The sequence below is a fragment of the Dromiciops gliroides genome, chromosome 1 (assembly GCF_019393635.1).
Source record: "Dromiciops gliroides isolate mDroGli1 chromosome 1, mDroGli1.pri, whole genome shotgun sequence".
NCBI classification, from domain to species: Eukaryota; Metazoa; Chordata; class Mammalia; order Microbiotheria; family Microbiotheriidae; genus Dromiciops; species Dromiciops gliroides.
In genome coordinates this window covers 271,692,215-271,717,816 of record NC_057861.1, presented here as the reverse complement: position 1 = coordinate 271,717,816, position 25,602 = coordinate 271,692,215, and the positions used below count along the sequence as shown (strand labels likewise).

The window sequence follows — 25,602 nt, the reverse complement described above, 5'->3', positions numbered from 1 at the left end:
TCTAATTTGCCTATGGTATCACCCTTTATTTCTAATTCTTGTACCCATTTTGACTTTTCTTTGGTATATCTTTTTTTTTTTTAAGGAACTATTAGAGTGGGTCTCACCATGAAATCCCTACTTTCAGTTTGGAAACACTGTCATAACCTAGACTTTGCAACCCTTCATATTTGTTTAACTTACATTTCTTTTGTTCACTTTGCATTTTGAGGACACTGCCCACCTGTTTTTCTTTAAAATGCTTTAAGTCACAGTTTTTGTTTAAAATCTCTTCCTTTGGGGGCAGTTAGGTGGCACAGTGGATAAAGTGTTGGCCCTGGATCCAGGAGGACCTGAGTTCAAATCTAGCCTCAGACACTTGATGCTTACTAGCTGTTTGACCCTAGGCAAGTCACTTAACCCTCAATTCCCTGCCCCCTCCTCCCCAAAAAGATGAAAAAATCCCTTCCTTCGTTCATACATTAGGCTCAATTTTGCAAGATAAATTATTCTTCATTATAAGCCATTTTCATTATTGTTTCAGTGTGTCATGGTCTACTTTTTCCATTCTCTGCAATGGATGATACAGTTCTCCTTTGTAATTCTGATTACAGTCTCTTGGTGCGTGATCTGTCTCTCCTGCCTGTTTGTGTCTTGGTCACTGCTTGTCTTTTTGATTTGTGAGCTTGGCAACTACATTTTTGGATGTGCTAATAATCCTTTATGTTCTTTGGTGGCTTCCTGTAGATTATGTTGATGTGCATTATGCTTTGCTTCTAGTATCTTCTAACAATTTTTAAAATGGTTTTCCAAAATATGATATCTAAGCTTTTTGCTTCGTTCTGTTATTCTGAGAAGCACCAGTTTCCTGTATTTTCACTCTCAGCCCTCCTCCTGGTTAATTACTTTTGTAAAGATTTTGAGTTCCAATTTGGGTATTCTTTGATTTTGCTCTTTTTGTATCAATGAGTTTTTGAAGTGTCTCCATTCTGTTTTTGAGGGTGTTTAGTACTTTGCTAAATTTTTCCAGCTTTTCTCTAAACTCTGTTCTCCTTTCAGATTTTTCATTGTTTTCCATTTTCATTCTTTACCTTTTCTTTTAATTATTGTATTAGACCTTCCATCCTCTTTCAGGCTTCTTGTGATGATTCCATTCTCTTTTAGGGTATCACACAAGGTGTCCTAAAGTCTTTAGTGTTGTTTTAAGCTTTGGTAGCTTAACATTTCACTAAAACTTTTGAAATGCTATGTGTGTTTGTGTGTAAAATATGATGTATCTCCTACGAATGGGATATATATGCACATATCACTATATCTAGAGATGATATGTGCATATGCATATAAATGTTTGTTGAATTATTTTCTTCTTGAGATTTCTCCAGGAACTCTTTAATTCCATCTATTTCTCCATAGGAACTTTTCTTCGTTCATTTTCTCAGTCTCTCTGTTGAACTTTTTCTGTAGAAAGTTGCTTATGATAATTTCTTTTTTGTTTTTCTTCTTTAAATGTTCTTTTTTTTTTTTAGTGAGGCAATTGGGGTTAAGTGACTTGTCCAGGGTCACACAGCTAGTAAATGTTAAGTGTCTGAGGTCGGATTTGAACTCAGGTCCTCCTGACTCCAGGGCCAGTGCTCTATCCACTGCGCCTTCTAGCTGCCCTCTTTAAATGTTCTTTTATTTGGAACATTCTTCATATTTTTTCTGTTTTTATTCTTTAAATTTCCTCGTATTTTTCTCTTCTTTTTCTCTAGTACCACATTCCTATTCAGTGATTTTCTTCATTTCCCTTACAACTTATAGTGTTTTACCTTCCTAAACAATATTACATTTATTTGTGTAGGCAAATCAAACTCAACATGCCCACTATTTAACATGCTACTTTCCCCCTAAAATCCAGCTATCTTCCTTATTTCTCTTGAGGAGCCATCATCTTTCTAGTCACTTTGATGACCACTCTTATTGTTATGCTATAACCATAACATATAAACCAGGAATGATGACAGATATTGACTATCAGCATAATTATTATTTTATTAATAATCAGCAAGTACAACCTCAACATCTTACCTTGAGTCGTCAGCAAAAGAAAAAAGTTTCATTCCAATCCTACTTAGACACTTGACCATAGTTGACATCCTTTTCTTTTCTTTTTTTTTTTTTTAAGTGAGGCAATTGGGGTTAAGTGACTTGCCCAGAGTCACACAGCTAGTGTTATGTGTCTGAGGCCGGATTTGAACTCAGGTACTCCTGACTCCAGGGCCGGTGCTCTATCCACTGCGCCACCTAGCTGCCCCAGTTGACATCCTTTTGATCCATAATTTCATTCATGTCTCGTCATCCAGTTTGATTTTTGTCCATACATTCCCAGAACCTTTATCTATATGAAGATTTTTAAAAAGATAACTAGAGCTGATAGTTGTGTTTAAAAAAAAAGTTTGAGCCCATAATTATCCACAAAATTGTCCACACTTCTGTTCTGATTAGAACATTTCTAGATAATGTGAAGTTCAGATTAGAAAAAAATTATGAGAAGTTAATGTTTTTAAAAACAAGCAATATGGGCAGTTAGGTGGCGCAGTGGATAGAGCACTGGCCCTGGATTCAGGAGTACCTGAGTTCAAATCTGGTCTTAGACACTTAACACTTACTAGCTGTGTGACCCTGGGCAAGTCACTTAATCCCAATTGCCTCACTAATGTTAAGGGCTAAAATTCTAGCTAAACTGTCTAAAATATCTAATGAGTGGTCACCAATAAATTATAAGCTTTAGCAAGAGTTAGACTTTTAAGCATTTATTAAGGAGAATAAGAATTTGGTAAAGAGAGAGAAAAAGGCCTAGATTTCTATCTATTAAAGGGAGAGCACATTTCTAGCTCCCTTCTCCACCAGAGTCCAGAGGAAAAGAGCGCGAGACTGAGCGCCAGTCTCTTCCTTCCTCCTCCCACTAGCCCGCGTCACTTCCTGACTCCTGGTCTTGCCCTCAAAGACCTTCCCTTCATGGGCAGAACTCTTCTACAGTAAGTATCCAGCAGGTGGCGTTATTCCAATCGTTACAGTCCCCCCTGTTGTTCCTCAAGAAACAAAATGTTTCCTTGACGGAACAGTAAAAAGAATATAATAACTATTGCTAACTAATAATATGTGAACAACAATATAGAAAAGGAAGAGAGGAAAGTTTTGTCCAGAGGGGCGATTTTTTTTTTTTGTCCTCATGAACCGACGCTTTGACATTAGTCTTGCAAAGGGAGGGCCTCTGCAGAGAATACATGTTACAGATGGTGTATATTATAACAGAAAGAGAAAAAAAAACAACAAATCAAAACTGTTCATTTAAAGTCTCTGAAAGTCTTTTCTCAGATGTCCTCTAGGTGTAGTCGTGGAATGGAAGTCTTTTCAGGGGTTGATGTGTGGATACTGGTAATCAGCCAGGAAATTTCCTACAAAATTGAGCTTAATACAACTTTAAAATAGCTTTGTCAATAATCAAATCAAACAATGAAAGTTCTCAAAAACATGTCTAAGGGAATACAGAATCTTAGTTGTTAACACGTGAAACATACAATAAAACAAAAATTGAACCATTCTTTAAAATTACATTATTATTATAGTCCCCCCTTATGGAGAGTAATTGAGAAGACAATTGCTGCGATATTAATTTTTAAAAATAATTTTTATCTTTGTTTCATCACTTTTTGCATCATCTGCCTAATTATCCTCATGCCATTATGAGAAATTAGAAAATCTAATATAATTGGTAACAGGTGTCAAGGCCAAATTCAACACTGTTATTTATCATGACACCTGAGATAATTATGGGGGTTACCATAAAAGAACAGAGAAATGATGGGATATGAGCATTCCCACACTTGAGCAATATGTACTGTCCATGCAGTATGCCAGGCTTAAAATAGGTGGATGGAATATATGTCCATGCCACCGAACATATTGGAGGAAACTGAGTCAGACTTAATCAGATGCATGGGATTGAGATGTCCATGGCATCAGGCATATAGGAGGGAGCATAGAAGCCAGGTGTAGGAGTGAGATGGGTAGGATGAATACTTCCAGCCATCTGTACAATATTGTGGGGAAAAATAAAATAAAATATTAAACCAAGAGAATCCAACCTCAACATTAGTCAAAAGCTGTTCCCTTGGCCATACCTTGACTTCATGCATTTCTCCCCTCATGTGACAGTTCAGTGTCTGCTCTTGCATGTATTCCTCTTGTGATTGGATGGCATCTTGGCCAACTGGCATCTGATAACTCAGAATAAAGGCAATTAATGTCTTAAATGATAAGTTCCCATAATCCAAGTCTCATATGGATTTAAAAATTGAGGATAATAAATGATTGCAAAAAATGTGAATACATCTTGACTCAGAACACAATATATAATTATGCAACAATTTCAAATAATACCCCTTTTTTAACTTAGTATACAATTACTTTTTTGAAAAATCTGAACATATTTAAATACAAGTTAAAGCACAACAGAATCTCAAAGAAAACTTTTTTTTTTTGAAAAAAGAAAACTTTTACAAATGTTCCCCTCTTTTTTTTTTTTTTTTTGGAATATGCTTATCAAAAATAATACTTCTAGAATCAATTTACACTTGCCATGGCAAACAATTTGCCAGGGAAATGCTTTAAAGAGTTTGATCAAATAATCAGTTGAGAAAAAATAACAAAAACAAACTCCTCAGAATATGGGAGCACAATACTCCTAGAATTAACATTGTATTATGAAATCAAAACCATGTTTCAAAATTAGATAGATGAATGAATAGAAGAAAATACACGTGGAATAATAAGACAATGAAATTCAAACTAGGGAAATCTAAATGAATATGAACTTAATATTAATAAGAGTGTTATAAAATATAAACTTGATCACATGACTATAAAAAGCTTTTACAAATATTCTCCTTGTTTTACAAACTAAGTATAAGACACAATCTCAAAAGCCTGAAAATCTCTATGAAAATAAACCCATACCATTAATTTCAAAATGTATATGTAATAGCATAGAAATCCTATGTAACCTCTGAACTGATACTATCACTCTGAATGAATTCAGAACACTTTTGATTCCGATATCTAAAATCCCCAATACTCATATCAATACCTTGCTGTTTACTTCTACATTTCTGTAAAATATATATACTTCCATGGCAAAAGAAGCAGAGTCTTGAACTATGGTGATGATTTGTCATTCTTATTCAGCTTAAGTTTTTCTTCTTTAACCCCTCTATATTGTCTGTCAGTCTTTTCACCATACAAATGCTTTATAAGATTACTAATTAAAGACAAAAGCAGGTTAGCAAAATTATGAACAAAACGAGCATATCTGGAATTTAAAGGGTTTTCTAAGGTTGTCTCAGAAGCACAGCCAGGCTGGGGAAGGGCTGAGCCTGAAGCTGCAAATGTAGTTAGAGAAAGTTGAGCATGTGCATTAGATCTTTGGACTTCCCGGGCAGGGGAAGCAATGGGCTTGGCCATGGGGGGAGTAGAGGGTGGGGTCTGGAGAGGAGGGGAGGGACCAGCACAATTTGAATCAGACTTGATTTTGAACTCAGGCCTGGATTCCTCTTCCCCCACTTTGCCTCCAGGTGCTAGGGGATTAAAAGCTTCTAGAGGGTGGGTCATTGCCTCCAGGCATGCAAAATTAGAGCAACAATTAGTGTTGGAACTGGGAAAAGCTGCAGGAATCTCTTCAGGTTTCTCTGAAAAAGCATGGTTGGGAGAGGGAGAGATATTTCCTTGTGTGAGTATGTTGCTGGCTCTTTTAACAAAAATAAAAAGAAAAATAGAAAATCCACAAAAACAAAGCATTAACATGATCTTATCTCCCATTTGTCTGGTTAAACAGACTAAACTCAAAAATAGGGTAATTAGGGAGTTTGAAAGGTCCATTTGAAAAAATTTAAAGGGAAAACACCAGGCAGTTCAGCAGTACTCAAGATTTAAAGGGTTAGGGTAGGGGAAATTTCTTACCCAACCGAAAGATCAGAAGTGAGGTTCAGCTTTCCTCTTCGTGGTCAGCCATCTGTTAAGGGCTAAAATTCTAGCTAAACTGTCTAAAATATCTAATGAGTGGTCGCCAATAAATTATAAGCTTTAGCAAGAGTTAGACTTTTAAGCATTTATTAAGGAGAATAAGAATTTGGTAAAGAGAGAGAAAAAGGCCTAGATTTCTATCTATTAAAGGGAGAGCACATTTCTAGCTCCCTTCTCCACCAGAGTCCAGAGGAAAAGAGCGCGAGACTGAGCGCCAGTCTCTTCCTTCCTCCTCCCACTAGCCCGCGTCACTTCCTGACTCCTGGTCTTGCCCTCAAAGACCTTCCCTTCATGGGCAGAACTCTTCTACAGTAAGTATCCAGCAGGTGGCGTTATTCCAATCGTTACACTAAAAAACCAAAAAAACCAAAAAAACCAAAAAACAAGCAATTAATAAAAGAGTCAGCTGGGTGGCACATTGCATAGAGCAGTGGGTTTAGTATCAGGAAGATTCATCTTTCTGAGTTCAAATCTAGCTTCAGAAACTTACAAGCTGTATGATCCTGGGCAAGTCACTTAAGTTCTTTTTTATGGGTAGACTTTATTGTTAACAAGGAAGGAACTGGTCTGATGCCCAATAGGCAACATAGTATAGTATAAGAAGTTAGATTGTGCATCATATTTCAGTTCATATACTGACTCTGCTTGTTTCCTATATGACCTTGGGCATATAAGTAGTAACTTTGGGATTCAGATTTTTTAACTTATAAAATGAGGGGTTCCTCTGACATTCTTCCTGCTCAAAGTCTATTATTAGTCTTGTTCTGAATTCTCAATTGGTCTTGGATTCTAAAAAGATCTTATGGATAGAAAAATGAACAAGAGTGAAGTGTAACCAAAGTGGCTGAAGTCAAAAACTGAAAAAGAGGAAGAGAAGTTCTGCAAATCATTCACTAATCCTAGTGCCAACAAAGGGAAGTTTAGTTTAGCAAATCCTTGAGTCACATTTAAAAATAAATTAAAAGCCGCAGTAATCTTGCAAGGTCAGTTCTAATTTTGTTAAATATAAATCCAAGTAAAATACGTTTTTTCCCTAACTCCCTAGCGCAAGCTGATCACTTCTTTGAAAGTGACTCTCAGAAACAAAGTAATACATGGTAGTTAGATTTCTAGTTCATAAAAACCTATTCACCATTTCAAGACAACACGTTTGTTAAATGCCTAAGGTATACAGACCATTACACTAGATAAGAGGAGTAATTTTAAAATTTAGTTCAGCATTACAATATATAGTTAATCTACTAGTTTCTGGTCTTCTGGTGATCATTCTTTTTCACCTCAGTTAAGATGGTCCTTGTATATCCATAACACATTTATTCACTTTACCTGCATTTGATTCTTTTCTGCTTTGGTAGTACATATGATTTTTTGCTCCTTTTCTGGACAATTAGGCCACCAGCCTGCCACAGTGAGTCATGGGAGAGGTCTAGAGTCTCTACTCTACCCTTGAGTAATAATGGATTACAAAGATGCCTAAGATTTTATCCTTACCTTCATAATATTTGCATTCATGTGAAGTGCCTTTCCTGAGCATTTGTCTCACATTATAAACATCCTGTTGGAACATTTTAAATTGGCCATTCCATAGACATCTCAAACTCTTTCTGTCTCTGAATCTGTCTCTGAATCTCTCTGTCTCTGTCTCTATATAGATGTAACCTACTCCTACTAAACCTTCCTATTTCTGTTGAAGGCACCATAATACTTTCACTTATCTAGATTCACAACCTTCGAGTCATCTTCAAATTTTCCCTCTCCTACTTCCTACATATCCAGTTAATTGTCATATCTCTCCTCATTCCACAACGTCTCTTGCCCACTTCTCATGAATTGAATAGCAGCCATCCTAATTGTTGTTCAGTTGTTTTTCAGTTGTGTCCTACTATTTGGGGTTTTCTTGGCAGAGGTACTGGAGTAGTTTGCCAGTTCTTTCTCCATCTCATTTTACAGATGAGGAAACTGAGGCAAACAAGGTTAATGTTCTTGTCAAGGGTCATACAGCCTAGTTGCATGGTAAGTTAGTAAGGGTTTGAGGCCAGATTTAAAATCAGGAAGATGAGTCTTCCTAACTTCAGGCCCAGCACTCTATCCATTGCACCACCTAACTACCCCAATAAAATTACCTCTTTCCCATACTTTTTCCACTGGCCTGATCTATAAAAATGATCTGGAGAAGGAAATGGCAAACTACTCTAGTATATATTTTTTTCACCAAGAAAACCCCAGACAGGGTCATAAAGAGTTGGACACAACTGAAATGATTAAACAATACCAAACAACAACCTAATTGGTTTCTGATGAGTTATTTTTATATGTTCATTATTATTTTCTATATTATTAGCTGTAGCATGGAAAAGCTAGTCAGCAAGGCTACAATGATACAAAATTGGTTTGGATAGCAACTGTCCCCCTCATCTCTGGTCAGCAGAGTGTAGTGACTTGCATGCTAGTGGGACATCCCTAAATTTGAAATCTACTGACTGCTTGTTTGGTTGGTTTCTTTATGCTCTCAAGTGATGGGAAACCATGTACCATCTAGAACCTTTACTTGGACCAAATGAGTCTCAGGGACAGCTTCCTTTCTTTTTAGTTAAGAGAAAAAAAAGACTATCCTCTGTGGCAAGGCCCCTGATAAATATTCTATAAGTCTCCCTGCCCCAATTGTAAAGCTATTTTCTTTTTCTTTTTTTTTTTTTTTTTTTTAGGCAATGGGGGTTAAGTGACTTGCCCATGGTCACACAGCTAGTAAGTGTCAAGTGTCTGAGGCCGGATTTGAACTCAGGTTCTCCTGAGTCCAGGGCCGGTGCTTTAACCACTGGGCCATCTAGCTGCCCCAAAGCTATTTTCTTAAGTGCAATTTTGACTCTGTTTTACCTGCTCAGTAAACTCCAGTGGCTCCTTATTGACTCTAGAGTAAATTTAAATTGTTTGATTTTTAAAGTGCTCCTCAACCATACCTCAGCTTGGCCTCACTTGTAAGTTCGTCATGTGTTTTGTTTGTGTAATTGCTGTGCTAGCCCAAAGTATATCTTATTTATCCTTCTTTCTTTTTCTATACTTAACAAAAATAGTACATTACATCTTGTTAACTGATCACAAATGTTATGTGAATGAAACAAACATTAAGCACTTAGAATATGGGAAGTACTGTGCTAGCATTGCAGATATGAGAGACCTTTTCAATCAAGGAACACAAATTCTATTAAGGGAATATAAGATATATTCAGATAATTATAATTTAGGAATTGGCTGGGGTAGGGGAGAGGTAAGAGAAAAGGTTCTGGAAATGGTTGAGGGAGAGAGTGCTAAAAACTCTGCGGGGGTGGGGATTAGTATCTGGATTCAGAAAAGAAGTGGCAGAAACATAAACATAACTTTAAAGGAAGATAGGAATTCATAAATGTAGACAAGAGGGAGTACATTTCAGCTAAGGGGTTGCCTTCATTAATTCCAAAGATTTTTAGCTTTGGAAGGGACTTAAATAGCCATCTAGTCTAGTACCTGAAAAAGAATCCCTACTACTCCACATACCTTACAAGGGGTCACCTATCCTCTGATTGCAGTCCAATGTAGGTAATCCATTATATTTTGAAATAGTCTATTTCATTCTTGTATGGTTCCAATTGTAAGTAGAGTTGATATAGGAAAATTTCCATAATCAAGCCTAAATTTGCATCTTTTCAACTTCTACCTATTATGCCTTTGGGACCAAACAGACCAAGTCTGTAGAACAACCTTTCCAAAACTTGAAGACAGTTGTCCTGTTCCCCTTTGAGTCTTTTCTCCAGGCCTAATATTCTCAATTCCTCAGCGGATGTTCATGTCATAGATCTAGGCCTTTCACTGTTTGCTTCCCTCCTCCCAGTTTTCCAATGTGTTTCCTAAACTGTAGGACCTAGAACTGAATTCAGGACCCTAGATGTAGCTTGACCAAGGCAGAGTAGAGGTACTTATCATTCCTGGAAGCCACAATTGTCTTAATGCAATCCATGATGAGGAGGAGGAGGAGGAGGGGGAGGCTGCTGTATCAGACTAATATTTTGTTTGAAGTCCACTAAGATTAAATTCTTTCCCTTTTTGTTAGGTATTTTTTTAGGCAAGCTATTAACTAATTATTCTTCCTCCATTCTGTGTGTATGAAGTTGATTTTTTAAACTCAAGTGTAATTCTTTATATTTAAGCCTCATTGCATTTCCTCATGTGCTTTCAGCTGTCAAAAATTTTGCATCCTATTTGGCATGTTAGCTGCTCATACCAATTTTGTGTGATATGCAAATTTGGTGGGTATATTTGCCTTTATGTAGGTCAGTGGGATAAATAGCACAGGGTCATGCAGATTCCTGAAGCACTTTATTGGAGACCTGTCAAATCATCTAACTATATACTTTTTCTTGTTCACATCTCTCATCTTCTCTATCAGAATGTTGCTTTGTCAAACACTTTGATAAAATTTAGTTAAACTCTACCAGTAACATTCTTTTCAAATACCATTTTGGTAACATTATGAAAAAAATGAACTAAAATTAGTCTGATATTACCTATTATTTATAATTTTTATTTTGATTGTAATGATCATTGACAAACATTTAAATATTCAAAGAACAAGAAGAGGCCTGTGTAAGATTGTAAACTTTGGGTACAAAAGTTTGTTGTTTAATGTTTATGTATGTTACATTTTTTTAACAAGATGGAAAAAACCCCTGCTATTTATCGTCTTTTGCTCTTTCCCCCCTTCTGTGCATTTATAAAATGTTTAATGTTTTTTTTGTTATATCTACCATTACCCATTAACCCCCTTCTACTCTCCCACCTCTAGTAGATGCCCTCCTGTTTAACAAACAAGTTTAGTTCCTCCTTTCCCCCAAATAAATCAACAAGTTGGTTAAGCCAACAGATGTGACTGGTTCTTTGGAATAACTCCTCCCCTTTCTAGTTAGTCAGCTATGTCTTTAAATATTTGTTTTAAAATTTTCTCAGGAATCAAAGTCAAGCCTGGTAGCCTATAGTTTTGCAGACTTTTCTTTCCTCTCTTCAGAAAATTCCTATTTCTCCACTGAAATTCTTTCCTTTTGTGTCCTCAGAATTTCATTCTTCAAACTTTCCCATCTTTTTACTGACTTCTGTAGAATTTTAGTTCATACTATCTTTCCTCTGTCCCTTTTGAAGTTTGCCTTTCCAAAATGTAAGGTGTAAGTCAGACTATGGCTTTCCTCTGCTGTATCATAAATATTTATATTATTATTTATATTCCAGCTAACAGTCCTTCCCTTATATTAAGCATTAGCTATAGAATAGCATTTGCCCTTGTTTATTCCACCTTTTGATAGATGAAATCATCCTCATGGCAGGCGAAGGTAAGTACTATTAGTTTTTGTGTCTTCAGCTCCAACTACTCCTTTTTTGAGAGAAGTGCATCATAATAACTGAAGATTCTTATCACAGCTATAGCATGTCTCTGTGCCAAACTAGCAATTTATTTCTTGAATGCCTGTTTTCTTTTTCTAAGGAGGTTGTCTGATATACTCAGATAATGGAATCACCTCTGTTTTTCTCTATTAATATTCACTCAAATGTATTGTGTCCACTAGCTCCTCTTGCTTTTCTTCTGGACTTTTAAAATTTGTTAATGGAGGGTTGTATTTTTTGGCTATGGTTTTTACTACTGGTTCATTGCTTGAATTTTTTCTCCTGTGAGCTGGGTTTTTAAACTGCCACCCCCCTCCCCCGCTTAGCTATTTTTTATATGAGCCTGAGATTATTACATATACATAGGAAGTTTTTTCCATCCTCTCCTTTTTTTTTTTTTTTAAGATTTTTAAAGTTTTTTTGATTGGATTTGCCAAATGTTAGGGAAGTACATTTTTTACTAGTGTTTGATTAAATATACTTCATCCCTGTTTTTTTTTTTTTTTAATTTATTTTTTTTTTTAAGTGAGGCAGTTGGGGTTAAGTGACTTGCCCAGGGCCACACAGCTAGTAAGTGTTAAGTGTCTGAGGCCAGATTTGAACTCAGGTACTCCTGACTCCAGGGCCGGTGCTCTATCCACTGCGCCATCTAGCTGCCCCATCCCTGTTTTTTAAGCTGTGTTTTTAGAAATCCAAATCCATTTCTCTGAGACCATCTTCTTAACTGACTCTTTACTCCCCAAATTATTTATTTTTCTTCTCATTTATTACTTACATTTATTACTTTCAGTGAGGAAGATACTACCTTGTACCCTTCTAGTCTTTACTTTCTTGCCTAAGATTTTCTCATCTTTGGCATTAATTTGTACGTTTCTTTTTGGGCAACATATTTGTGCCATTCCATAGGTCTTGGGAGGTTCTTTGTTATATCTTGTATATACGCCTTTCAAAGACAGTGGACCTCTGTTTTTGTTATCAGGTCAACTCAAAGCTTCTGAGTCCACTAACTACTACTATTCTTTCTCTCCTCTCTTACTGGATGAAGGCTCAACCAACAGCTTTTATGGTTCCACTTTACCTTTGCTTCAAGTGCTTCCTTCTCAAACTATCCAGCTCCCTCTTCTCTAAGAAGAATCTTAATTTTATTTTTAGCTTCAAGTGTACAGTTATCCTATTCTTCCCCTTCTTCCTATGTACAACATTTCTTATGCATTCCAACCTCCTGATACAGGACAAGTCTCTTCTCTCTTCTACCTCAGGTCTTTTTTCCCCATTGAAGCCCTACTTTAATTTTGGTACAGTGAAGAGGGCACTGACTCTGGTGTCAAATCTCATCTCTCATGTTTACTATGTTTACTATGTTTGTGACTTTGGGCAATTCACTTAATCTCCCTGGGCCTCAATCTCCTTGTCTGCAAAATGAATGGGTTAGACTGACCTCTGAGGTTCCTGTCAGCTTTACGTCTATAATTCTATGATGCTATATCATTTATTGTCCCTGACAAATTCATATGTGGTTCCGTCAGTTCCTTTATTGTCTAATTTAGGAGGGAGACTAGCCTATATTTGTATCATAGATACTGGACATGGCTATAACAGAAATATAATAATCACACTCAATGCAGGTCACCACAAAATCCCTCTAATGATTGAGATTTTCACCTTTGCTTTTTGAACTATTCTTTGGTACTTATCTCCTCAGCTTCTTAAACCCATATTACAGTCTTTTTAAAAAAAAATACCTTTTGGTAACTTAGGTCATAAGACATATGACTGAGCATTTTCAATGGATAGATGTAGAGACTAGAAGCAAGCGCCACAGCTGTATAGAGGATGTGTTAGAGAGAAGAGACTTGGGACAGGGAGACTAATTAGGAGACTGTTGTAGTAGGCCAGAGATAAGGTCATAAAGCCTGAATTAGTGTATTCAGTTGATGAGTGAGAGAGTGAGATGAATGTATGAGATGTTGTGGAGTTAGAATTGTCAGTACTTGGCAACTGATTGAATACATTGGATGAGAATTGGGAGTCAAGGAATACTTGGAGGTTCAAACCTGGGTGACTGAAAGAAAGGTGATGTTCTTTTTGTTTTGTTTTGTTTTCTTTTTTAGTAAGGCAATTGGGGTTAAGTGACTTGGCCAGGGTCACACAGCTAGTAAGTGTTAAGTGTCTGAGGCCGGATTTGAACTCATGTACTCCTGAATCCAGGGCCGGTGCTCTATCCACTGCGCCATCTAGCTGCCCCTAAGGTGGTGCTCTTGACAGAAATGGGGTACTCTGGCCAGAAGTGTTTTTTGATGGGGTCTGAAGTGCTTGCAGGGAATCTTGTTTTAAATGTCCATTAGGCATTTGGGCTATAGTTCAGGAAACCAGAGCTGGATTTACAGATGTGGAAGTCATTTGTGGTGGGGCAGGTGGAGGGTGGACAGAGAGAGAGAGAGAGAGAGAGAGAGAGAAATAGAGAGAGAGAGAGTGATTGAGCTCCAGCTCAGATCTTCATGAATGCTCTAGAAACATCTCACAATTCTACATTTCTGTTCAAGGTACCACCATCTTTTCAGGCTCCCACGTTTGTAACTTTGGCTTTATCCTCAAATCCTCATTTTCCCTTACCCTACTTATAGAGTCGCTTCCTTGTTTCTACCTTTAAAACATTTTTTCGAATCTGATACCATCTTTCATCAGCTTCCTAAGTGGTTTACTTTCCTCAAGTGGCTTTGCACTCCCATTCTTCCTTAATGCTGATGCAATTTCCTTAATTGCAGATTTGACCATGTCACTGACTACTCCCTCCCCCCCAAAACCAAACAAACAAAACAAAAGTTCAGGCTACTTTTTATCCTGAAGATAAAATACAAAGTTTTTCTGCTTTGTTTTTAAAGAACTTCACAGCCTGTCCTACTGTACCTTTCCAGCCTCATTGTACATTGTACATTGTTCTATAGGGGAAGCTAGGTGGCACAGTGGATAGAGCCCTGACCCTGAAGTTGGGAGGATCTGAGTTCAAGTTTGATCTCAGACACTTACTGGATGTGTGACCCTGGGCATGTCACTTAATCCCAATTATTTTAAACATGTGGGACCATCTCCAGTCATCCTAATAGATATTTTGCCACTGGATCCAGATGTCTCTGGAGGAGAGAGTGAGGTTCGTGACCTTGCACAGCCCTTCCTTACCCTCACCTAAATCCAACTCAGTGCAAGTCATGACATCAGATGTCATGGTTTTCTTCAGGAATGAAGGACCAACAACTACAATGACAATGATAATGTTCTGTAGTCTATGATCTAGCCAAACTGATTTCATTTCTGTTTCTCACAAATGGCAGCCCATCTCCACATTCATGTCTTTGTACTGGCTGGCTGTCCTCCGTGCCTGAAGTGATGCAATCTTTCCTAACTTTTGTTTCATAGAATCCCTCTCTTGAAGTCACAGGTCAAACACCATCTTTTTACATGAAGACTTTCTTTGCTCCTCTAACTGCCCAAGTGTCTTCCCTCACTAACTACTTGTATTTATTTTGTATTCGTTCTCTGCATATTTATTCTTTGTATTCTTACTTTTGTACATTTTATCTTTGTGATAGAGTGTAAGTTACTTGAGAATTGGAATTGTTTCAAAATTTGTATTCACAGTACCTAGCATACTGCCCTAATTAGAGACCAAACAAGTGTCTAATAAATGCTCGTTGACTAATTTGTGGAATAATCAAGCAAAGGTTAGTTGAATGAGATTCATACCATAAGCTATTATCAACATATACTTTAATTATTAGTTAATATTTTAGTTGGAATTTTCAGATTTAGGGGAAGGAGTACATTAGGAGGACTGATAAGGAAAGGTGGGAGATTATCAAGGAAACTCTTGACCATTTTGAGTTTGTATTTGACTTGCTTTGTTTAAGATTCACCTTGATGCCCACAGAAGACTTATCTCTGAAATTAAAAGTACTGTGACTAAAAGTCAGTTGTAGGCTAAATGAATCGATTGTACACATGTGAAACAATAAGTTACTTTTAATAAAAGGAGACTTGGCATGCCACTTTTCAAAGGTTAATCCCTGCTTTAGATGGTTGCAACTATGATTTGTGACTTATTGGTCTGGATACTTTCTTCACTAATACAAATGACTACCCTACTCCACTTTAATAGATAGCTTCACAAGATGCTGTTACCAAAAATATTCATCAGCTGGTGGCCAACTTTTTGATGATGTGCCTCTCTAAAGTTAGCTAGGCTGGTTCTCATACAAAAGTCTTTCACTGGACTCATACTGGATTATTAATTTTATACACACACACACACACACACACACACACGTACACATGTTTGTAGCAAGAGAGATCATGTAGAAGTTTTCCTTACCTTTCACTCCCTAAAACATTCTAGAATAGTGTTCTGCAACTCTTAATTCATTTCTTCCTACTATTGTACAAGTGTAGCAAGGCTAATAATGATCTTCTAAATTAGATACTGAAATAGTTTTTGGAGGGCCAACTCTCAGAGTTTCCTGGTCAAGAGCCAAGTTTCACAGCAATACTTCATCCTAGTCTATGTTTGGTTAACAATGACCTAGTGTTTAGAATCAGGGCATCGAAGTGTGTTTTTGAAAAAGAAAGAGATTGCAGGACAATTTGTTCTGTTTTATTTCTCCGGAATGCTTGATGCTTGGGGACTAAATTGGAAGGAAAGAGCAACCAAGAAGGATATCCTATTAGGAGGAGGAGAGCTGTCTGATTGTTGGTACTGGATTTCACAGTGAGTGATTAGTAGCATTTGGCTTATGAAGAAATGACTAAAAATAACTCATGAGGAGAGTTTGTAGTCAGGTCCAATTTCGGGTTCTAGCTGAGCTAGCTGTAAGTTTGAGCACTCCTATAAAGCTGGAGCAATCGAAAATATATGATAAATATTTTCTGAGGACATTAGCAGCATGAATGAGGATAAAGGTATATAATTATTTTCTTAATGGAAAAGATAAACTTATGTATTTTGTGTTTGGCTGATTATGTTTGCTTCGTTTTCAATTTTACTTTGTGAAAGCAAGTTAAGTACTTTGGAAGGAGTGTGAGTGAGTGTTCAGCATTTTCTGTTTTAAACTTACAGAGATATTAATTTCTAGTAGTATTTGAAATAATGGAAAGATCTCTGTCTTGGTTATATTTTTATGTATAGGGACATACTTCACTAGATTTTATTTGAATGTATTACTTAAGTCATTTTTTTTGGTAAAAATCAGGAAGTTGGAATTAACAAAATATACACAAAATTTTTCTTTGTCAGACTTGTACATTTAGAAGGTTGATTTCTAAAGTGCCTTCCAACTGGGTGCATGATTCTGTATGGACATTGACCTACTTTTTGAGGCAGGCAATATGTGCAAAGAATGAACCTAGACAGTTTGATTTTAGCTTAAGATTTAACACCTTCCTGTATATCTTAAATTTGTTACCCCTTAGGGCTGAAATGTTTTGTTTGTTTTCCTTTGCAAGTAATGGTTGCCTCCCATTTAAAAAAACAAAGTGCTTTTCTTCAGTATTTTAATATATTGTTCTTCAATATGGTGTTTATTTGTTGAATAGAGTAAACTTTTTCCATGGTTGCCTAAAGGATTCATATTCTTTCTAGATCTGACCTAAAAGTCACTTTATTCACCTCATCTTATGTCTTTCAAATTTTTGAAACACTGGTCTTTTGGTTGATTGGGTCCTACACATAAATATGTATGTGTTATAATTTATTTTAACAGAGATTCTTATGATATACAGACTTCATTTCTTAAACCAATATTTTAATTCTTTAAAGAAATGGTGAAAGTGTATTAATGCATATCTAATAAACTTGACTACAGGAAGGAAGCTTTTTTTTTTTGTCAGGGACCCCTTTGGCAGTCTGGTGAAAGCTAAGGATCCCTTCTCAGAATGATGATGCATGAAACAAAGTACATTGGATTACAGAGGCAACCAATTATATTGAAATATAGTTATCAAAAGTATTAAAAATCAAAAGTATGATACAGTAATAATTAACACCAAACAAAAATGTATTTAATATAGGCATGTTAAATTTAATTTTTGTTTTAAAAAGATGATATATCATTGTAAAGGCTCTTTGTTGCCTAGATTCATAATTAAAGAAAATATTAAAGTTCAGTTAGAAGTTAGTGAAAATAAGGGTATACATTTTTCCCCCCATCCATAGATCCCTTGGGGATCCTTGGACTCCAAGTTAAGAATTTCTGTTCCTGAAGTGTGTCCTCTGGTAACATTTTACTTCTCCGGGAACCAATGGGAATGAAGAATTCTATTCAAGTGAATTTTCTAGGTAACAGAAGGTTACCATTTTAATAGCTCAGTATTTTAAAAAGTATTTTGAATAAAACTCTTACTAAAATGTTTTTCATATCTCCCTTTCTTATTACTGAAAATAAATAAATTTTTTCTTGATGTTAATTGTGCTGTGCTATAATACTCTAGGCTATTTTTTCCTATGTGGTAAATAGCCCTACATTTATTTTGCTTTTTAAGTTAGTGTCTATTTTATTTTTTTAACTGTTCTTCCCCCACCTTCACTGGCAGTGGCTATTTCTTCTTGCATGCTTTATTTAGGTCTGTTTCTGGCAGCGGCCTTTTCCTCTCACCCCCAAACCAACCTCCCACTTCCTAATTTGCTCCTTGTGATTGGTTAGAATAGATCACAGTAAAATGACCTTTGGCAAATTAGTTAACATCTCCAGATCCTTCTTCAGTAAAGTGAAGGTTTGGACCAGATGTCCTCTGAGGTCCCTTCTGGGTCTAAATTTATGACCCTGTGTTCTTTAAGATTTCTTAGACCTTTGTATTCCTATGAAATGATGTTGTGGTAGGTTCTAGACTCTAGGAAACTAGATAATCTCATTAGAATTGTGTGTCAAGTAAATAAAAGTTTTGAATGGAGACCTTGAGGGGTTCAAAGTAAGAGACTTACTTAGTGCAGGGTATTTTATATCTAATTTAGTTGTGCAAAAGTCTTTCTCTTCCTGGCACTTTAGCTCTATTCTAGATAGTAAAAATATGTTACCACAGAATTTGTGAGATTGAGTAGTATTACTTTGGATTAACATATTGTCACTTTTCTGAAGAGTTCAAGTAATCATATTTTATTTGGTATTCTAAGAAGAACCTATATAGATAAATAAAATTATTTCAAATGATAATTGATACTTTGCATCACAGAAAGGAAAGTTTTGTTGGTAGATTTTTAGAAACTTGATTGTGGCATGAAATAGTCTGGTATTCTTATAGTTAGCCAGGGCAGTTGATGCCAGAACTAAAGTTTTAGTATGATGTTATGAGCAAAATTTAGCATTTATTTCTGCGGTAGATAACAATATATTTTTGGATAATTTATTGTACTTGAATATTTTAATCCAGAAAATCAATATGATCCAGAGTAGAATGGGTGGGAAGAGGTGTATAAATAGATTTGCATTTGTACAGTAACAATATAAGAATACAGAGGTCTTAAAAAAATTTGATCCTATCAGGCTAGTACAGCATCTTTCTCTTTTTTTTTCTTAAAGAAATTCTAATAATGTAAAGTGAAACTATCATGTTATCTTTATCTTTAATATCCATAAAAGTATTAAGTGCTACTTTTACTTTCTTTATGTAGTAGTGTATTTACTATTGACTAAACTTAGTTATTTTTCCATGGTAATGTACAATTTGTGAAACCACAAAGTCTATCACACATGCTTTTGATTTAGCACAACTGTAATCCTAGTAATCAGCAAAGGCTGTTACACATTTACATAGTTTTATTGGTTGGAAACAAAGCAGTTCACTATCTAATAAAATTAAATATTCTTTGATGGCCTGATCTAGTGATCAGGGTACAATTTTGATATGCACAGCAAATAGGTACAAAATAAAAATGAGTCCATCAATCGAAAAACATTTATTAATAGCTTACTAGTACCAGACACGCAGATACAAAGAAAAATGGTTCCTGTTCTCAAAGAGCTTAGATTTTTAAAAAATTAATTATTTTCAGTGAGCAAAAATCAAGTCCTTTCCCTTCCTATACTTCGAATTAAGAAAGGAAAAACAAAATGGCTGGTTATTACAATGATTTGAACCTAGGTCTTTTAAAGTTATTTGACTTTACAGTATTGTTGTCTTTGTATAAATTGTTGCCCTGTTTCTGCTAACTTCACTTTGTATCAGTTCATACAAGTCTTCCTAGTTGTCTCTGTTATCATCTCCATCATTTTTTATAGCACAATAGCATTCCATCAATGATAAATCTACAGACATTTATTAAGTGCTTGCCATGTGTCAGGTACTGTGCTAAGTGCTAGGGTTACAAAAAGAGACAAGATAATTTCTGTCCTCAAGGAGCTTACAATCTACATATATGTGTATATATGTATATGTGTGTGTATATATATGTGTGTGTGTGTGTATATATATATGATAGACACACTATAATCTGTCCATATATTCTTCAGTTTATGGGCACCCCTCAGATTCCCATTCTTTGTCACCTCAAAAATAGCTATAATTATTTTTGCTCATTTTTAGTGTTTGTTTAGGATTAACCTCTCCCCTTAATCAGCCCTCTCTCTAATTCTTCCTCCCCCATTCTCTCCTTTTCCTCATATTTCCCTGTTGGATGAAATAAATTTGTATGCCCAACTCTGTGCATTTGTATTTTTTCTTCCTTTGACCAATTCAGATGAGAATGAGGTTCAAGTGTCAACCAGTTTCCACCTTGAATGTATAGCTTATTTCATTTATAAAAAATTTTACAAATTTGCCACCCCCCCCTTCGCCCCACCCCCATCCCAACAAAAAAACTTCATCACTCCCAGGAATAAGGTGTGATTTTTTGTGAGGCTTTGATTATAGATGTTTTGGAATCATTCACTTCTTCCTCCTCCCCTTCCCCCTCTTCCCCCGCCCCCCCTCCCCTCTCCCCCTCCCCCTTTCCCCCCTTCTCCTTTCTCCTGTTTTGTTTGCTCATTTTTCCAACCTAATTACTGATTTTGGATTTTTTTTTTTTGTTAGGGGAAGGCTTTGTGCATACCTGAATATAGGGGTTGCAAAAAAATTTGGCAACAGTAAAAGGTTATATATACCTATTTTATATACCTATATACTCGAGGTTATGTAAAAAATTTCTCAGGTGAAAAGGGGTCACAGATGGAAAAAGTGTAAGAAGCTCTGCTTTACACAGTGTCCTTGTCTAAAAATGTGTGACTCTGTACCTATGCCTATTCATTACTATTGTCAGGAGATCAGGTAACATTCATACATGGCTCCCTAGACATGGTTAGTCATTGTATCAATCAGAGTTTCTAAGCCTTTTAAAGTTGTTTTTTTTTTTGCATGTTATTGTTCTTGTATAAATTGTTTTCTTAGGTCTGCTTATTCCATTCAGATAGGTTTATACTACACACAATTCTCTGAAATTGTAGCTTTTGTTATTTCTTATTATAACGTGATATTCTTTTATATTGATGTACAACAATTTATTTAGAGAGTCTCCATTTTTTTCAGAGACAATCTATGGTAACTTCTTACATTCAAGATTTTATTTCCTTTTCTTTTCCTCTTTTTTTCCCCTCTACTTCTCTCTCCCCCCCCCCTTTTTTTTTTAGTGTGGCAATTGGGGTTAAGTGACTTGCCCAGGGTGACACAGCTAGTAAGTGTTAAGTGTCTGAAGCCAGATTTGAACTCAGGTACTCCTGACTCCAGGGCTGGTGCTCTATCCAGTGTGCCACCTAGCTGCCCCCTTTCCTCTTTTAACATCCAGAAGTTTGTCTTGCTTGCAACTATTCCCTCTTTTGTATTGTCCTCTTTCTTTAACTTTGTCCCTACAATGTATTTGTTTGTTTGTTTTGTTGTTGTGTTTTTGTTTGTTTTGTTTTTTTGTGGGGCAGTGAGGATTAAATGACTTGCCCAGGGTCACACAGCTAGTAAGTGTCAAGTGTCTGAGGTCGGATTTGATCTCAGGCCCTCCTGAATCCAGGGCCGGTGCTTTATACACTGCCACCTAGCAGCCTCCCCTACCATCTATTTATGCACTAAACTCTTCTTTGCCATTTCCCTCCGAGTGAGCTTCTCTCAGTGCCTTTCCTTTATACTTTGTATATTCTTCTCACTCAATCCAGTTACGAATTATTGCTTCTTCCAATTGTTCAAATACCTTTTTAGTTTTCTCTGGATTTTTGTATTTGTAATTCAAAGTTCCTTCTCAGTTTGGGTCTTTACATCAAAAATGTTTGAAAGTCACTTATTCCATTAAAGAAATGTCTCATCCTCCTCCCCCTTTTATTCTTGTTGGGTCATACTCTACTTTATGGGGGAAATTATTTATTGTTGTAAGCCTGTTTCTTTTGCTTTTTGGAATATTGTATTTCAAAATCTGGTTTTTAGTAGATACAACAACATCTTGTAAGACCTTGGTACTTGGATTACTTCTTTCTGGATGGTTGCAGTGTTTTTTCTTCGATGTGTAAACTCTAAATTTATGACATTCCCTGGACTTTTCCTTTTGGTATTTCTTTCAGGAAGTGATCAGAGTATTCTTTCCTTATTTGCTTTGCCTTCTATTTGCTCCCTTCTGGGGTTCTTATCTATCCTAAAAGTTTTCAATTAGTGCTTTTTGATACACTGAGTCAATTTGTTTTTTTTTATTATTATTAAATCAAGTTTTTCAGAGAATCCATTGATCCTTAAATTAACTCTCCCTGACCTATTTTCCAGATCAATTATTTTTTATATTAAATATCTTAAATTTTCTTTTCTTTTTTTTTAATCTAATGATTTGGCCTTAGTATCTTTTTTTCCCCCTCCTCTCCCCTCCTCTCCCCTCCTCTCCCCTCCTCTCCCCTCCTCTCCCCTCCTCTCCCCTCCCCTCCCCTCCTCTCCTCTCCTCTGCTGGGCACTTAAGGTTAAGTGATTTGCCTAGGGTCACACAGCTAGTAAGTGTCAAGTGTCTGAGGTTAGGATTGAACTCAGGTTCTCCTGACTCCAGGGCTGGTGCTTTATCCACAGTGCCACCTAGCTGCCCTGCCTACTATCTTTTGTTAAACTTGGTATAAGTATAATAAAAGGAATTTCTTTAAGTTATTTGCATTCTTGGACTGTTTCATAGTCATAGCTTATCTTCAAGCAACCAGTTGCTAGGAAATATAGTGCTCTTCAAAAATTAAAAGCTGTAGGAAAGCTTTATTTTTTTCATCTAATCATGTTTCCAACCTTTTCATCTTTCAACAGAGACAAAGCATGGTGGACATAAGAATGGAAAGAAAGAAGGACTCTCTGGAAGTTCATTTTTCACATGGTTTATGGTAATTGCCTTGCTGGGAGTCTGGACTTCTGTAGCTGTCGTTTGGTTTGACCTTGTTGATTATGAGGAAGTTTTAGGTAAGAGTTGTATTATAGTTTTCCATAATTTAAGAAATGACAAATATGTGATTTATGTTTCTATTCTGACTACTGGAATGTAAATATTTAATGCTGCTGTCTTGGGGATATGCAATTATAAGCAAAATTGAGTCTCCTGGTTTGTTGACAGGGTTTTTTATTTATTGAATAGTAGACATGCTTCTTAGAAAAGCACATTATGTTATAGCTTACTTGCATATAAATTGAATAAAAGTTTTAAATTTTAATGACATTTATAAAAATGACCTCCAGTTAGACAAGGTTGACATTTGGTTGCAAAGAACTTCCAGGTTGGAGAGAAATTTGCAGAAAAAGATTTTAGGTCTTTTTATGTGTCCCTAGTGAATTATTAACAAAGTAACATGTAAATGAAATGGGAAAATAAAGGAACATATTTAAAATAATTTGTTTATTTTAATGCAAGTAACAGTTCTCATATTTTTATATGCATGCAGCCAAAGCAAAGGACTTCCGTTATAACTTGTCAGAGGTACTTCAAGGTAGGCTATTCAAGACATTTTAAATAAACTCCTGTTTTCTGTCTCTGAAATCTTACTTTACCTTATTTTACTTTATTTGTCATTTAAGTATACTTCAAAATATAGTAGAAGTATGGCCAATTTCTCACAAGCTAAACAATTTTACTTTTTTTGTTTTGTTTTGTTTTGTTTTGCAGGGCAATGAGGGTTAAGTGACTTGCCCAGGGTCACATAGCTAGTAAGTGTCAAGTGTCTGAGGCCGGATTTGAACTCAGGTCATCCTGAATCCAGGGCTGGTGCTTTATCCACTACGCCACCTGGCTGCCCCCAACAGTTTTACTTTTTAGCTTGTTTTTAGCTTAGCTCATTATTAAATTTAACTTTGATCTTCACATCTATAACTTTCATTTTAAATTTTGTCAAAGAAATAGGAGTTTTATTACTTTCTCATTTCTCCATTTCTTTGTGGAACTTTTTCCTTAGAAAAAATGTATTCACCTTAGGAAGCTTTAGTAGTAAATTACATCATTCACTTGTTTGAGTGGAAAACCCCTCTGTATAACCTCAGTCTATTAAAAAAACAAAAAACCATAATGGAAACTGAGTGGATCATAGCTACACCACTCTGTCACTGTTGTTAGTTCCTAAAAAGTTTCAGTATACCTTTTGAAGGTATTTTGGTAAATGACATAATTGACTTCAGGGCTGTATTTTGGGAACTGAATTTTTATAGCTTCTGTCAGTAATAGTAAATATAAGACTGTCCTGCTGGAAAGTGAAATTTAAATTTAAATTTAAATTTTCAAATTAGAATTCTTGCTTTCTTTGAAAAGGAAAGATAAAGTCTCTATATTGTCCTGAACTGAGTCCTAAAATTTTTATTTTTATTTTATTTTTAACTATTGACATAGACTTCTATTGCTTAATTAGATTTTTTAATGGTTTAATGGTTTAGCTAAAGTGGTTCATTTATAGTATCAAGATACCTTTAATATTAAACATTCCTAGGTCTTGCTTATTAAGAAAACTTTATTTTGTATTTTTTTTGGGAGAAGTGGTTCTGCTGTAAATGCTGGTTTTTAAATGGAAAAATAACTATTTCTTTGTTTTAGTTACTTCAGTAAACATGTAGTTTGATTGAAAATTACTTAGGATTTGACATTCCTTTTTATTTTTTGTCTGGTAAAATTTGATTTTAAAATTGAAGGCTGAAGAGATTAACAACAATTTTTAGGTTTCAAAACATGAAGTTTCCTTTACTGTTAATAAATGCTTTTAATATTGTACAGTTGGACAAGGTGCTTAAAGTTTTTAACTGTGCTACAAAAATCTCTTACTGTCAATTTAAATCATTTATCTTATAACCTCAAGCTTTAAAAGAAGTGATTGTAGGATGAACATTCTGAGTTTATCTGATCATTTGATTTTCATTTTTAAATTAATCAGATAAATGAAAATCAGAATTTCAAAATGAATTCCACAATATTTTTAGATATATTAGAGAAAAATTAATTATTATTTTAATTGCAAAGAGAAAACTAGGATTAGAAGTACAGTGGATTTTATTATAGCAGTACTTATGTTTACTACACAGAATTTCATTAAATGGAACTGGCCAATTATCTTCTCTTTCATTCCCACCCTTCCCCTCTCCCTCGCCCCACTTTTGTATTTTTTTTTTTATTATAGGGAAGCTGGGAATCTATGATGCTGATGGTGATGGTGATTTTGATGTCGATGATGCCAAAGTTTTATTAGGCAAGTATACCTGAATTTTTGGATGGTATTGTAATATACCAAAAACTATATTATGTGTGGAACCTTGTTTGTGAAAACATTTACTTAAGATTTTGTCCATTGATTTGGATATAACTTTATAAGCTTTTAAGAAGACATAGTGTGTAAAGTGTTGCTTGTATGTGAACCTTGGTAAATCAGAAATAATTTTTATCTGGACTGTTTCCATCTTGAAAATACTTTTTATTCTGAACATTTAATGTTTTGTATAAAAACTGTACTACTTGGCTTTCAAATTAACTATATAATTTTTTTTTTTGGCTTTTGAAATTTCTTTTACATAAGCTTAAATTTTAAAGTCTTTTATGTTAGTCTACCATAAAATAATATAGAAACAGTAAAAAAGTTACAGTATATAGTCTGTTGCATATCTTGAAGGTAAACACTTTAAATATACCATATTTGATCCCATTAAGGGCCTTATGCATCTAAAACTTTTTGTTAT

General features: G+C 35.4%; 1 protein-coding gene across 5 annotated transcripts in view; it reads left to right on the top strand.

Moving 5' to 3' along the window:
* Window positions 1-25,602, top strand: part of LOC122734358 (aspartyl/asparaginyl beta-hydroxylase-like) — a 105,639-nt gene that overhangs the window by 48,671 nt on the left and 31,366 nt on the right. For 2 of the 5 annotated variants that reach the window (XM_043975120.1, XM_043975123.1), the window contains exons 2-4: window positions 22,711-22,860; window positions 23,337-23,381; window positions 25,050-25,118. In XM_043975120.1, the coding sequence (XP_043831055.1) occupies window positions 22,711-22,860; window positions 23,337-23,381; window positions 25,050-25,118 (264 nt within the window). Of the gene's footprint in view, window positions 1-16,210; window positions 16,396-22,710; window positions 22,861-23,336; window positions 23,382-25,049; window positions 25,119-25,602 lie in introns of those variants that run through there. The other 3 variants (XM_043975122.1, XM_043975124.1, XM_043975121.1) reach the window with 3 other exon arrangements.